The 15,777-nt window shown below is 42.8% G+C and overlaps 1 protein-coding gene across 11 annotated transcripts in view; it reads right to left on the reverse strand.

Moving 5' to 3' along the window:
- Positions 1–15,777, reverse strand: part of SSX2IP (SSX family member 2 interacting protein) — a 40,056-nt gene that overhangs the window by 4,183 nt on the left and 20,096 nt on the right. For all 11 annotated transcript variants that reach the window (XM_014594585.3, XM_059728008.1, XM_014594583.3 and 8 more), the window contains 3 exons: positions 6,701–6,851; positions 2,731–2,867; positions 1,861–2,034 (listed from right to left, as the gene is read on the reverse strand). In XM_014594585.3, the coding sequence (XP_014450071.1) occupies positions 1,861–2,034; positions 2,731–2,867; positions 6,701–6,851 (462 nt within the window). The remainder of the gene's footprint in view (positions 1–1,860; positions 2,035–2,730; positions 2,868–6,700; positions 6,852–15,777) is intronic.

The raw sequence follows: 15,777 nt of genomic DNA on the forward strand, positions 1-15,777 counted from the left end.
CCTTAACAAGAAGAGAAGTGATGCTGATGCCAGACAGCCTACAAAGATCCAGGTGGCTGTGATACAGAGAGAGCTACACTACCTCTGAAAGTGGCAGATAAACCAGAAGTACCATGGAAGGAGAAAGAATACAAAAATAAATTTTCCCACTATCCAAAATTCTTCCTCCTAGGCGCACTGGAGGAACAGGAAAACTGAACTCCAAGCACAAGAGATGTTACAATTTTTTGAAAAACCACAGTATAGATACTGTCAAAGTACAAAAAGGAAAAATAGAAACAAATTGATGCACAGAGGATTACAGTTATACAAAGGTATTTCAGAAACTAAGGGCAATTTAGGAATAAGACCATTATGTTGTGCAAAGATCACTTACTGGACTACACCACTTCTCTACGTCATAAACGATGGGTGCATTCAACAATGCTGCCAGAGTTCCCCAGCACTGTATAATTTCCCACTTTGTTGTAGACATACAGCGTAGACAGCCCTTTCATTATTAATTTCTAAATTAATAAACTTTAGAGCTTAGTTAATTCTGGTCAATCAGTACTGAACCTGTAATTCATTTTACTGAAAAATATGCAGATTATTAAAAAAATATTTTTCAAAGTAAAGTGAAAGTTTAGAGAACATTTTACTGGACTGAAATAGTCATAAAATGTGAATCAATGCTACTGATAGGCATCTATACACATGCTCCAGGATGAAAGGGTGGGGCATCACATGTATTCAGTATCCCATGCTTCAAAATGGCAGTGGGAACATTTTAACTAAAGGCTTATACAACAAGCTTTAGTTAAGATGCCCCGACCGCCATTTTGAAATGCAGGGATGCTGAATACACATGATGCGGAGACAGCTGGAGCATGCTAATTAGCACAATTAACCAAGTCTGCTCTGATGTGTGCTAATTAACACGTGTTGGAACAGAGTTCTGTCACGTGTATAAGTGCCCCATGTTCATTTATTATTTTGTATTAGTTTTCTTCATTTTTCACTTTTTATTTATTCTAAAAAGTCATTTAACAAATGTGAGCTGTGGTGCTCAACACAAATCATCAACTTGCAGGCTTGAGCATCCCAAAAGTTGTGTGTCCTGCAGCCCTCAGCACTGTCAAAATTGCTTTGTGGCCACTGTTGATCCCAGGACAAAAAAAGTGGCTGCCTAATTTTAGGCTACTCTTGCCACTATCTAAGTACCCAAATATGTGACTTTATTATCATAAGACACCTTGATTTTTCCAAACCTGGGTCTATGCTTATAGAAGACACGTACAAAGTAATAATCCCAGTTCAAGCAATTGTGTTTTCCAAAGTCTATTTGCAAAACATAATACAGCAGAACCCAGATTTTTTGGGGGATACTTTGCAGGTGCCGAAGCAAAAATGAACAGCTCAGCTGTTTGTTGAAGCTTTTACTTTGAAGGGTACTACTTCTCTGATAAGCTGCAGCACTGTCACAGTCACTGGAGAAGCAATGCTATTCAAAACAAAAGCTGCAGAAAATAGCTGACATACCTTCACAGTCCTCAGCAGCTCTTTACTGTGCCTATATAGCTAGCTCCCAATTGGCTTACAAACACTCATCTGCAGTGGAGTTCAGAACCTAACCCTACCAACGAGCTGGAGTTCTACTGTAATCATAAACAGGCAAAAAATTAATCTATCATAGTGGCCTTCCATGTATTACAAGAAAAAAGCAAAAGAGAAAGAGACCTTTCTATAGAAAGACAAACAGCAAACTCGTAACACCACACACAAAATGCATATTTCCAACACTATCTAGATTAAATTGCTTACAAGTCTTACTAATTGTCAGCCTTAAATATCCTATTAAGATCCCTCTCTTCTGAATACCTCAAGTCCTAGTCTAATTGCAGCTTCTGTAAAACTTCTTCGCTCTTTCTCAAAGTTCTTTTTTTGTTCTCTAAATAGTTTCCATTCTTCCTGGAGACGTTCCCTTTCTTCCAACAAATAACAGTCCTGTAGTAACACAGTGGTATCATCATCACATGGAGACATAAGCTGTTGCTGCAGAAATAAGGAGCAAGAGGCAAATATTTTTAGAAATCACCATTCAGACTTTGCAATATTTCCACAAATTCAGGATTTAGAAACTAACAAAAGTTTATTTCAGCCAATATAAAACAGGGTTGTTCACTCACAGATGTTCTCAGTTCATAAACACTGAAAAAATTTTAATACCCTATTCAGAACATTGTGGAAGGTAAGTGAGGGTTGCTCACTCAATAGGGCACTAAACTTCCTTATTTGCCTTCTTTAAGTTCTCCTTTCACCATGCGTAACTGGTGCCTCCTGACTGGACAGTCAGGCCAGGGCACTTCCGGGTCGGCGGGATCAGCTGCGGGCTGATGGCTTCTCTTGGAGCACTCCCCGGCCGGCACTCTCAGGGGGGGCACCAGCGCTCCCGCCTGCCCAGGAATGCTGGCTGACAGGGGGTGCACCAACGCTCTCAGAGGGTGCACGTGCACCCCTGTGCACCCCCTATGCATTGCTACTGCCTTTCACATTGCATAGTTCCACAAAAAAGACTGCTCTCAGGCAATAATCATACCCATCACCCTGCATCGCCATCTAAACGTATAAAAAAGGAATATCCCAATGAAAGGAAGAACAGTCAAAAGTGGTTAGAAAGATCCATAAAGTCAGATTTGAATTCATACTTTGGAAAAGAAAAAAAAGAAAGTACAGCTAAAAGACTCCTACCTGCAAGAGCTGTTGCTGAGTTTTAATCATTTCTTTGCAATGCTGGATTTCCAACTCTAACTTCTCAGTTTCCAATTCATGGTCCTCTCTTGAGATTACATCTTTGTCAGTCAGAGCACCTGAATGCACACGTGACACTAAAAAACAAAACAAACAAACAACAAAAAAACCCCAATTACTGATGCCATATTTCAATAAGATTGCAATTTGAGATGCACACATATACACACACCCATTTACAATATGCATGCAAAAAGGGCATTTAAAAATGTAATTGCCTCACTTGAGCACCTGGAAAAAACACAACTTGGATAACAGGGAATTTTGAAGTTCAAGCAGAGACAGATATAAGCTTACACCTCTAAACAACAGCCTGGCCCAAAATAAAATTTGGTAGATTTTTTAACTATATGGAAAGTATCAAATTGCCACTTTACATTCTCTGAAGCAAAAAGTATACTCCTGAAAAATAAAGTAATGCGTTTTGCAGACAATCCTATTAAACAGGCTCTCACAAACTGGTTTAAACTATCCAAAATAAACAGAGACAATATTTGAAATCATAATATTAGTAAGCAATTTAAAGATAACTTAGAGAACACAGTAATGAACAAAACTAAAATTTAAATATTAAGAGAACCAAACACTTGGATAAAACAAAACAGGAATAGGATTAACAAGAAAACCAAACATAGTTACAAATACAAGATGCAACAGTTTCTTTATTAAACTCGTAACTTTTGGGTTACCTACCTACACTTTGCATATAGATGTCATCCTTGGGGGGCACATAGATAAACATGCTATTGAACTGTTATTTTTGTTTCAAGACAAACTTTTATGCTAGGTATTTAGAAGTACTTTACACTTCAATAGCAGCCTTTATTGCCAAGAGCAAAAATGGACTCCCTTGTGCTGCTAATCTAGTCTCCCCAAGGAAGGTTCAGCATTTGCATGAAAATAGTATGCGACCTGCTGAAGTCCATGTACAGACAGTTTCTACCAGACGTGTACAGACATTCCATCTTTTTCTCATGTAATAAAAGTGGCAGTTATGGGAAAAACATAGCCTGACTACAAGTCTGGGAGAGTTTCTCCTGGAAGAATGAATGTTTGCACACTTTCCTGTGGCTTAAGTCCTTCCAGGAAGAATGGAGCTGCAGCAAAAGAACCCCATACTTTTCCAACCCAACTTCTGTATGGAGAAACTGCGAGGAGGCAACTGCTTCTGCCTCCTCCCGGAGACTGTGAGGGCAGGGAAGAGCAGCCACCATCTGCTCCCAGCTGTTTCCCAAACTGGCTTAGAAAAGGGGTTAGGGAGACTGGTCTCACAGATCCACTCCCCTCCCCTCCCATGTGGTCTGGGAGGGGAGGAGAGCAGCTCCTGTTTCTTCCTACACCTTCCGCCATGCAAGCATTGCCTTGTACGGGGAAAGAGCTGGGGGCTTTGCCCCAGTGCTGCCTCTGCTCTTCTTCCAGAAACCAGGAGCAGGGTGGAAGTGCCCCTGTTCATTACTCAAACTCCTATCTACGGAAGATGCGGGGAGTCTTTTACCCAATGCTCCACTCCCCCCAGGGACCAGGAGGAGTATAGCAGGCACTGGTTCCCACACCTTCCTCAGAATGGGATCAGCCCAGTTTTGGGAAGATGCAAAAAACAGGGGAGAAGTGGGTGGCCACAGGCTGAAAGCCTGTACACTCCCCCTCCCTCGCCCAGAAAGACTTCTACCAGTACAAGTGAACATCTGTTCATGGCCAAGTTTCTATGGCACCAGCCATTTCAACTTCAGAGTATATCATAGCTCTGATATACTTAATAGAATGTTCTAGTATAAGCTTCTTTAATCATAATTTAGGGTAGCAGGCATTTTAGCTATATTAAAACAAATTGTGAGATCCCTAGAGGTTCATGTTGCATATATAGTAAAAAGCCATAAGTCAGGCAAATGTAAAAAAATAAATAAATAAATGAAATGTGTGAATTTTGACCCAAAATATCAATAGAACTGCCTCCTGTGTAGTAACCATATACTAGATTATCTAAGAGTTCAAGAATCATGCCAAAAAAAATAAGGTACCCAACTCCCCCCTCAAAAAACATTATTGGAAACAAGTAAGTAGAAGAATTAAAATATCACTGTATTCACTGAAACATTAAGCATTTCTGCTATCATGCTTAATTGAAACATCTCAAAAGAAAAAAATTGCGAGATTCAAAGCTTAAAGTATTATCAAAGCAAAAGCAGCATTTTAATTTATAAAAACGGGACCTTTTCGTTTCATGGCATTACATGAACCCAGATCATAATTCAAAGAATCTGATGTCCCAACACTGGATCAGAAAATAATTCAGCTTCTACAATCATGTAAATGGAATAAGAAAAATGGAAACTCCTTTTAACTGAAATACTAGTCACAGCTCTTTAGAATTTTAAAAGAATTGATTCAGTTATACAAAGTAGGGATAATTATAATGCAGGTCTATTTTTAATGGAAAAAGAAAAGGCCTTATATATCCCATGAGTTTTACAAAGAGAAAATGCTAAATACATACAATATAACAGTTTTGACTTTATGTACAATTTTTTGGCCCAAGATAGGTATGGGTTAAAGAAAGATTTTCTATTTTCAACAAGTTCTGCCTTACAGATAGAGTATTTTGTACTGTTACATCCCGTGTTTAACTTTAGCATGTAGACAAAAACAGCAACTTTATATGTGGGTGACTGTACTTCAGGAAAATATAGATTCCAATCAAGTCAATGGCAGAATTCCTTTCAGTTTCAATGTGACCCAAATTCATCCCTGTTCACTTGCACAACTAAAAAAAAGTGACCACAGAAAAAATACTGTACATACAAACTTCAATTTTTGCTACTTAGGGCTGTTAATCACCCAGTTTAACATCTTGCCCCAAAATTACTAATATGTATTCTTCAGAGCTAAGGCTCTTAAACTTTTTCACAATATAGACATTTTAATAAAGCCATTTTTTTCCTCATTGAATCATCTGCCATCCAATTTGCAGTTGCATGGGTGACCTTCCATTCCATTCATGATTGCTAAATATCCTTATGGTAGCCAAAGCATTTGCTTACATGGAAAAGTAATACTAGGAAAGAATTTCATGTATTTTTAGCAGCTGGAAATAATGAGCCAGCACCATGCCACCAATGCCATCAAGAGACAGAGAATTATGGAAATGCCAACCCCAAACTCTGGAAGTGTTTTAGATGCTTTGCATACTCAATTATTTCAAGTTGTATTTTTACAACGCTAACAACTCGAAGGCTGTGCCCATACCACATTCTTAGTGAAATCCAGGACTCATGACAAGAAGAGTTCTGCCCACTCACTGCTTTTCCATACACAAGCAAGACTAATAATTAAGCAGCATAGATACTTTTGATGGGTCCTCATCACTCTCCACAACAGTACTCTGCCTTGCCAAAACCTGACAGCAGAGCATGGGCATGTGCTCAGAAACCCTCAAAACCATCTACACTATCCAACTGCTGGGCTTGTACAAGTGTAGCAGGTATGAATAGTTGGGGCTTGTTTCTTGGCAACAGTCCTGGATTCAGCAGAGAGGCGACATAGAGCTGGGCTGAAAGACTGCAAAAAAGCATATTTTAACCCAGATTATCTTTCTGCTGAAAACAAATAAAAAAAATTTCTTCTTTCAACAAATTATTTCCCAAAAATGGGATAGAAATGCCCCCCCCCCGGTCTCCAAGAATTATAGTTTTGTTACACAAGTGTATCCTAATCCATCTCCAACTGAACGTATAATACTGCAGTTGCAGAGCATTTCAGGCAATATTCTGTACCATAGCTTCTGTGTTCATTTATCTTCTTTCTAGCTGCAGGTTTGTCACATCAAACTGGGCAACAACTAGATGCTTTGAAAATACATTTGCCAGAAGCATAAAGGATTATATTAAACACAGATTTACAATGACCCTCACACCTTGGTTATCTAATTTTTCAACATGATTTTTCAGCATTCTCCACTGGTTTCTAATGCTGTTGGTCAGTTGCTCTCGCACAGTTTCACAGGAGAGTTCCCACATGTTCTCTTTATTTAATTCCCCAACATCATCTTCTAGATCTGACAGCACCTGTAAAAATAAAAACAAGTGTGTTGCAAACCATCCTTCTCATTTATTTTAAAACTTTTCTAATAGTTTAATTAGCCATGAGGGAAAAATCCCACATGAGGAACAGGATATCTTCAGTTTTCATGCACAGACACTGGTCTCCCTCAATGTATGTATTTAAGAAGTTCTGGAGGGCACATTTTCCATGTCATTTCTTAGGGGCCCTCATCCTTCACAGGCAGAATAAAACTCTCTCTCTCACAACCTGAAGTAGTGTTTTAAGTTTCTGAGGAGTTCTGCTAACTTTTCCCAACATACCGATTCAGAAAGTAGGGAGCTCAATATAAAGCATAGGATCCAACTTCAAAAACATAGGGATAATGTTTGTATATCTTATCTATAGATTTCTCATCTAGGAAGAGACAGGATGAGAATTATCCTGTGAAAAAGTAGGTAACTAGCCCTGCCTCTTCCTTCTCATCCATGGTACATCTGTGAGGAAAGAGGCCAAAAAGAAGTGGCAAAGGACAGAACCATTCAATGAAACCAGAACACTGTCCCATCCCATTCCCTTTTTTAGTCCTGACCCACTCAGCGCAAATCTTCTATCTTTAGAAGTAAAAGAGAAGGACAGAATACACACAAAAAATAGACAAGCTCCGAACAGGGAAAAAACAGTATGTAGTGACATTTATGCCTTCAAATTTAATTCGTTCTCATCCTGCAAAAGTAAGTTCAGTAGTTTACTCCATTCCATAAAGGAACCCTTTCTTATGTATATAGAGCCTAACACAAGGCGGGCCTGATCCTGCTGAACCTCTGCATGCTATTCTGTTAACAATGAACATCACTGTTTTTATGAATAGTGTCCTGCTCCCAAGCTTTTTATTCCAGGCCACTAACCTCATGGCAATCAATATAAAGTTGCTTATAAAGTAAGAAGCAGCAATCATGGATGCAAACATTTGAGGCAGAAAAAGTATTCAGAGTTATTTGTTTAAAATCACTAATCAAATTTCAATTCAGACAAGCTTCTACTCTATTATGCTTTAAAAACAGCCTCCATCCTCAACTACTTTTCTTCTATTTAAATTTAAATAAGTTTCCCAGTAACTTTTAATTATTTTCTCACTGTACCAAAGCATTAGACACTGACTAAGTAGAGCTTGTCAAAAACTTTCCAACATTTTCCTATCAGAAAGTGCCAGTTCATTGAAAGCAAAGTATTTAACTGGGTATACAAACTTTGATAAATCTTTCTGATGGAATACAGGCAAAGTTTGAAACTTGCCTGATAATAGACGGGTTTCTGTCAGATAAGTGTCTGGTTTCCAGCCCCAATACCTGGCTCAGTCTCAAGGATCACAGCGTCTACAAAAGCCCTACGATATGTACTCCAGTATTTTCGAGCTCCTAAGCCAGCAGGCTCTCTGGACTACTTGACGGCTGTAACCTGGGGGACCATCTTGAGGGTTTCTGGGCTCCTTGCCCAAGAGGCAGCAGCCCTCCTGAGTACCCAGGTGGCATTTGGGCTCTCACAGCTTCCCATGGCAGAATTGGGAGCCTAGGCACTAAGAGTCCAACTAAACTGGACAACCAGGGCTTCCAGTTCGCAATATGGACCTCAGCTGAGTTTCACAGCTAGCTGTGTTTTTAAAATTAGATTTCATAGAATCTTTATTTTGGAAGAAGGTCTAAGAATCTGGTTTAATCCCATTCAAAATCAAACCAATTTTCAAGTATCAAAACTGCCAGTGAACTACTATTCTCATACTCTGACTAGAACTCATCACTAGCATTAAGTTGGTCAAAGTCTTCTGGAAGATGATTCCATTCTCAGATGATGACAAAGCTGTCAAAATGAGTGTTTTTTTCATTAGTAACTCTCTTTTTAAAATTACTAGTTAGCTTTGCATACCTTATACACACACACACGTTCACAATAAGGCTAAACAATTTCTTTAAAAGCATTATTTCTGTTCATATATGTACGATAAGTACGAGAAAGCAATATTTAGCAATTTCTGTCTATAGCCAACATCAGAACTAAATACAGGTCTGCTTTTGAGACGAATTCTTGTAAGCAGATAACGCTTTAAGTGGAGTAGATTTTTAAGAGTCTTCAGAAGCAAAAGTTGCTTTGATATCCACACTGGAAAAAACAACTATACATCTTCTACTTAGTACTTGTTCTGTGCTGGTAAGTCATATTACAATGTAGGAGTGGTTTAATGGGGGTTCATTTTGGATTTCCTCGTCCCATGTCAAATCGTAAAAAAAAAAAATATATCAGAAAAAAAATAACCAACTAATTGGAGAAGTTTGAGCTAGTCACTGAAGAACATACCATTTCAAAGCATATACACTTGTTACTCCCCTCTATTTGCCTTGGTACATGTATGTTCATACAAGCCTACTCCTACAACACAATTTGCCAATCTGGACTCTCGAGCTTGTGCTGACCCTTACTGACCATCCTGGAGTGCAGCCAGAGATGGAGGTCCACTCATACAAATCATTTGTAGAACTGGGGACATAGCATATAACATATATACGCCAAAAAGCTATTCAGGCAAAGAATAAACTCAACAAAACTAATACGTACATTCAACCTAAAAATTAACTTATTTTTAAAATAAGGGAGTCAGACACTTAGCATTACTAATAATAGTACTAAACACATAGGAGGCCCATTTAGCCTGCCGCAGGATACGACTAATTCTCTATGAAGTTAGGGGGAGTTTACTCATATCCTGTTGTCAGAGCAGTGGGTGTTAGTAAATGAATCAATTACATACAGACCAATTCCTTAAACTGCATCATGTTCTCTTAACTACACTCACCAGCCAGCTGTTAGACATCCCATCAACCCACATTTCAATTCCAAATTAGATTTTTTTTAAATTCCCGTTGGCTTATCCACACTTTCATGCTCACCCCAGCCAAAACACACTCAAATCTAGACAATGCATGACAGACAAACTGAAGGGCATTTTGGGGAAGTTGATATTTATTTACATACTAGCTAAAGCCAACATTGGCGCCCAGGGTAGACGACTGGAGACCCTCTGGGTTAAAATCCATGGGGAACACGGCACAGGGGACACAGCAGGAGTCTGCTACAGACCTTCTACCCAGGATCAAGAGCTTGACCAGGAGTTCGCCGGGGAATTGGCTGAGGCCGCACGCTCCCGGTGCATGGTTGTCACGGGAGACTTCAACTACCCAGGCATCTCATGGGAAGAGCACTTGGCCAAATCCGAGCAGTCATAAAGCTCTCTCTCATGTGTGGATGAGCTCTATCTGACGCAGGAAGTCTACGGGCTGACGACAAGTAAAGCGCTGCTCGACCTGGTACTGGCAATGGGGAACAACCTAATCAGTGACCTAATGATCGAAGGGAAGCTGGGTGACAGTGACCATGAGCTGATCACCTTCACCATCTGTTGTAAAGCTGGCAAGTCAGTCAGCAGTACAGAAGTCCTCGACTTCAGGAAAGCTGACTTTGATAAGCTAAGGAGGCTTGTCAGTGAGGCCCTAAGGGACCACGACCCAAAGGGGAGGGGAGTTCAGGATGAGTGGTTGCTCCTCAAGGGAACGATCCTGGATGCACAAGGAAAGCCTATTCCATCTCAGAGGAAAGTCAGTAAAAGGGCACAGCAGCCCCCTTGGCTCTCCAGGGAACTAGCAGACCTCCTGCATCTAAAAAGAAAGACCTACAAAGGATGGAGGACTAGATCCACCTCCAAGGAGGAATACTCTGCACTGGTCTGGACCTGCAGGGAACAAACTAGGAAAGCCAAGGCGGCGACGGAAATCCAACTAGCTACAAATATCAAGGGAAATAAAAAGTCCTTTTTTAGATATGTGGGGAGCCCGAGGAAAAGCAAGGGCAACATTGGACCCCTGCTAAACCAGATGGGACAACTGACAACCGACACCCAGGAAAAAGCAAACTTGTTAAATGGGCACTTTGTGTCGGTTTTTCACCAGTCCCATGGGACGCCCCTGCCCATTACGGGACAGGGAGGCCCAGGTGAGGGCGATTCCTTACCCTCCATCAATGCTGACCTCGTGAAGGAACACCTTGAGAGGCTGGACACCTTCAAGTCAGCTGGCCCTGACAGTTTACACCCCAGGGTACTCAAGGAGCTGGCAAGCATCATAGCTCAGCCCCTGGCACGGCTCTTCGAGAACTCCTGGTGCTCTGGTGAAGTGCCCAAAGATTGGAAGAAGGCCAATGCGGTGCCTATCTTCAAGAAAGGGAGGAAAATGGATCTGGCAAACTACAGGCCCATCAGCCTGACCTCTATCCTGGGGAAGGTCTTAGAAAAGATTATCAAAGAGACCATTCTTAACAGACTGGATGATGTCAACATCCTGAGGGATAGCCAGCACGGGTTTGTTGTGGGTAGGTCCTGCTTGACCAATCTTATTTCTTTTTAGAACCAGGTGACCTAGCACCTGGACAAGGGAGAAGACATTGATGTCACATATCTTGACTTTAAAAAAGCCTTCGATCTGGTATCCCATGATCACCTCTTAGCAAAACCGGCTAACTGCGGCCTCCGCCTTGCCACGATCCGTTGGCTGGGGAACTGGCTCCACGGTAGGACCCAGAGGGTGGTGGTTGACAGAAGTCAATCGTTGTGGTGTACTGTGACCAGTGGGGTCCCTTCAAGGCTCTGTCCTAGGGCCTATACTATTCAACATCTTCATCAATGATGTTGACATTGGTGTAGTGGGCTGGCCAAGTTCGCCGACGACACCAAAAACTCTGGGGTAAAGCGTCCACACCCGAGGACAGGAGGGTGATCTAGGCAGACCTTGACAGACTCAGGAAATGGGCAGACAAGAACCTGATAGTGTTTAACACTAAAAAATCCAAGGTTCTCCACCTTGGGAGGAAAAACCTTCAGCATCCTTATAGGCTTGGCAGTGCTACAATGGCTAGCACTACAGATGAAAGGGACTTGGGGGTCACAACTGACCACAAGAGGAACATGAGCCTTCAGTGTGATGCTGCGGCTAGTAAAGCAAGCCAAACACTGGCTTGCATCCATAGATGCTTCTCAAGCAAATCCCAGGACGTCATTCTCCCATTGTACTTGGCCTTGGTGAGGCTGCACCTGGAGTACTGCATCCAGTTTCGGGCTCCACAATTCAAAGGATGCGGAGAAGCTTGAGAGAGTCCAGAGGAGAGCCACACGCATGATCAAAGGTCAGGAAAACAGACCTTATGATGAGAGGCTGAGAGCCATGGGACTCTTCAGCCTGAAAAAGCACAAGCTCAGGGGTGATCTGGTGGCCACCTATAAGTTTATTGGGGGTGCTCACCAGGATCTGGGGGGAACGTCTGTTCACCAGAGCGCCCCAAGGGATGACAAGGTGGAATGGTCACAAACTCCCCCATGACCATTTCAGTCTGGAAATAAGGAAGAACTTCTTTACTGTCCGAGCCCCCAAGGTTTGGAATGGACTGCCGCCGGATGTGGTTCAAGCACCCAATTTGAACGCCTTCAAGAGACATTTGGATGTTTATCTTGCTGGGATCCTATGATCCCAGCAGACTTCCTGCCCCTGGGGCAGGGGGCTGGACTCGATGGTCTTCTGAGGTCCCTTCCAGCCCTGGTGTCTATGAATCTATGAATTTAACTGTCCATCAAGAATGACGGATTTCAGGGAGTGCCCCGCCTGCCCGATTAGCCGGCCTTGCAGACTCCCTCCACTGACTCTGCCTCCTTCAGCCTTCGGCATGGGGGCTCCCTCCCCACACCTGCCTACGCCTCACAATGGGGCTTCCCCCCCCCGCCTCCCATCCCCGCTTCCTTCCCCTCCTTCCTTCACTGCTGCCTGGTCCCAACAACAGCCACCACCATGACTCCCCCTCCCCCCTCCTCGCTTCCCCCCTGTCCTGCACCCGCCCTGGCCCATGCAGCCTCCCTCCCAGCTGTTGTCGGGGTTCCCTTTCCTGCTCTCTTCCTTCCCTCCCTGCCACCAGGCCCCGACAACTGCCACCACCATGACCGCCCCTTTGCCTCCCCCTGCCCCACTCCCCTCCCTCCTTCCCTCCCTGCCCACTGCCTTGCCCTCTCTGCTGGCTGTTTGTGAGGCGCCAGGAACAGGTGGCAGGGGGCACTGCCACTGTGACCCCCCTCCTTTGCCCTCAGGCAAGGAGGCATGGGGAAGCCCCACTGCTCAGGCAGCCAGGGCATTTGCTGCCACCACAAACTTCCCAGCAGCAGCTCAAACTTGGGCCCATGCAGCCAGTCGCTGCATGCCCTCTCAGCAGCACATGCACAATTAGCTAAAAGCGTCACAGACAGGCAGACACACAGACAGGCAGACTAAGCCCTTTATATGTATAGAATGTAAAACAAATTCCAGAAGAGAAAAAACACACACAAAAACTGTACACAACTGATGTCAATTTCTCACACTTAACACATTGCTTGCTTCCTTAGATTGCTTTTTATTCAAGGTAGGAACATCTCTCTAGGGATAGGGACCAAAGTTAAACGTAAACTGGTTTAAGTGATCAGAAACTGGTTTAAACCTATAACAGAATAGAAGTTCAGTACACATCAACCAATTTTAAAATGGCTAAAACTGGTTTAAGATGAACCTGGTTGAATATAGTATCAGATTTAACTGATTTGGGTCAAACCGGTTTACGTAACTTCTGTCCCAGACCCCTTCCTGGTTTAAGTTAAATCAGAGTCCCCCAGCATCCCGGCATGCTTTGCATCCCTGGGCTGGGCTGTGCTCTCTGCTCCAGAGCTGGGCTGGCCCCTCCCTTCTGCTCCCTAGCCAGAGCAAGGGCAAGGGCAGGGGCGTGGCCAGAAGCATGGCCCCCTGAGGCAAACGGAGCAGAGAGGGGGTTTATTCCCCATAACCCCTACCAGGAGACTTCAGCCCCTGTTGCCCATTCCCCCACACCCCAATCCAGCAACAGGGGAAGGAGTATGGCCAGAACTGGTTGGCATGGCCCGTGCCATCCACCTACCTCGCCAGCGGCTGGAGCTGTGAGGATGAGCCTAGCCAGCCGGCAAGTACTGCTGAGGGCAAAGGCAGAGGGGCCAGCATGGGCTAAGCCACTAGGTCTGGGTCCTTCCCTGCAGCTGGGGCTGGGGGCACAGAGGCTGCATGACTCCCCATGCCCAAACCAGGCAGGGCTGTCATGGAGCCCCAGCCCAGCCCGGCAGCACAGGTGGGGGCTTTCCAGGCCAGCTCCACCCTACAAGCCAGGGTGGGGGTTTAAACCCCTCCAGAATCATACTTAGCCCCTGCTGGGGGCCTGGCCACACCCCCCAGGTCAGGTTCCCTCCATCCTTGTGGCTGCTGCAAACAGAAGGGAGGGCTGCTCTAGCACCTCCAGCTTCTAGCCTGAGCCACTGCAGGCATGCGCCTGCATTTCTAGAATTAAACATGAATGTCTGCACTTGTAAATCAATTCAATCTTTGCAGGTTAGACTGACCTGCAAAGATTGAATCAATTCGGGCTCTGGCTTTTTTAATATCTGTCCCTAGCTTAGTTGTACAGTACTAATCAGGATTAGGGCTTCTAATCACTACCACAATATAGTTAAAAATAACAACCTGGTTTATATTTAGACATAGCTTTCTTTTCCCTCCCTGGGAAGAGTTAAGCAGCATTTCTTCATGTCAAGGAAAAATATTATTTTTAATAATAATGATTTTTATCCCGCCCTATTCAGAAAGTCAGTGGCTTACAATAAATGACAAACAGCCTACCAATAAAAAAACAACAGTAAACTCCCCAAATAACACCCCAAAACTTGGAAATTCCACCTGCACTCTTGCTTCCTTACCTATCACTCAGGACAGCAAACCATATGGTCAATTCCAAAGATGCTTCCCAAGCCCTAATCTCCCTCTTTTCCAAAATTCAGATGCCAATTGCTCTTCTTTATTTATCCCCATCTCTTCACCACAATTCCTCCACCGCCTTCTCACAAATCAAGTGAGCATATAAATATTTGTTTATTTACATTTGTATTACATATTAGTTATAAACACGTTACAATACAATTATAGCATCTAGCATGTTTGTACTGCCCTGAACACCACTGAATTGCCCACAGCTGAAAATAAATATGTAAAGATTAATGTATAATATAAAATGCAAAGCATAAATGTACATTGCATCATACATTTCTGGCTGGTTTCTGGCATTGCACATTATGCTTTATATTACTCTATATCATATACTTATCTTTATTTTGTTCACAGCTGACAATGTGTGTGTTCAGGGCAGTATTAGAATGCTAGATGCTAAAGAAGCCAGGTCCTCTGCCAAGCCAGGTTCAAATACGCTACAATGCAGAAGCATATACCTATTTTCTATAGCACAATGCAGTTTCATAGCTTGTCCTGTGTCAATAAAAACATACAAATTCTAATGAAAAATTACTCATCCAGTATGATCTTGGAACTGTTGATGACTCAAAAAAATAGGGTTGTGAATAATTTTGGTTTTCATTCCTTGTTTATTTCTGCTGCTTAGAGAGGATTAAGTTAGCTATTGTAGCTTATTTCTTAATTCATATTGATATCAAATGCAACTGTGACTTCTGATGGGGGAAAATCAACAAGTACACATTAGGTTAATGCTAGGCAACATAGATCCCATTTTCATATACAGGCTCTTAGTATAAGAACAGGAAACACTGGCAGAACTGGAGAAAAAACTACTGTATTTAGAAGTATTATTTTCCCTGAAAATATCTGTAGATCTTTCAAACAGAAACACTGATTCATTTAACCCAGGGGCGTCAAACTCATCTGAACAGCACAGGGTTAGCCCTGTAGGTTAGATCATGCCTGTGGACTTGCTCACTCCCCTTTCCCCACCCCATCCTGGATTCAGTGCCGGCAGTGCCTGCTTCAACAGGTCCAGGACATGTACTGTGGGTACCCCACTCCT

Source organism: Alligator mississippiensis, chromosome 5 (genome assembly GCF_030867095.1).
Source record: "Alligator mississippiensis isolate rAllMis1 chromosome 5, rAllMis1, whole genome shotgun sequence".
Taxonomy (NCBI): Eukaryota; Metazoa; Chordata; order Crocodylia; family Alligatoridae; genus Alligator; species Alligator mississippiensis.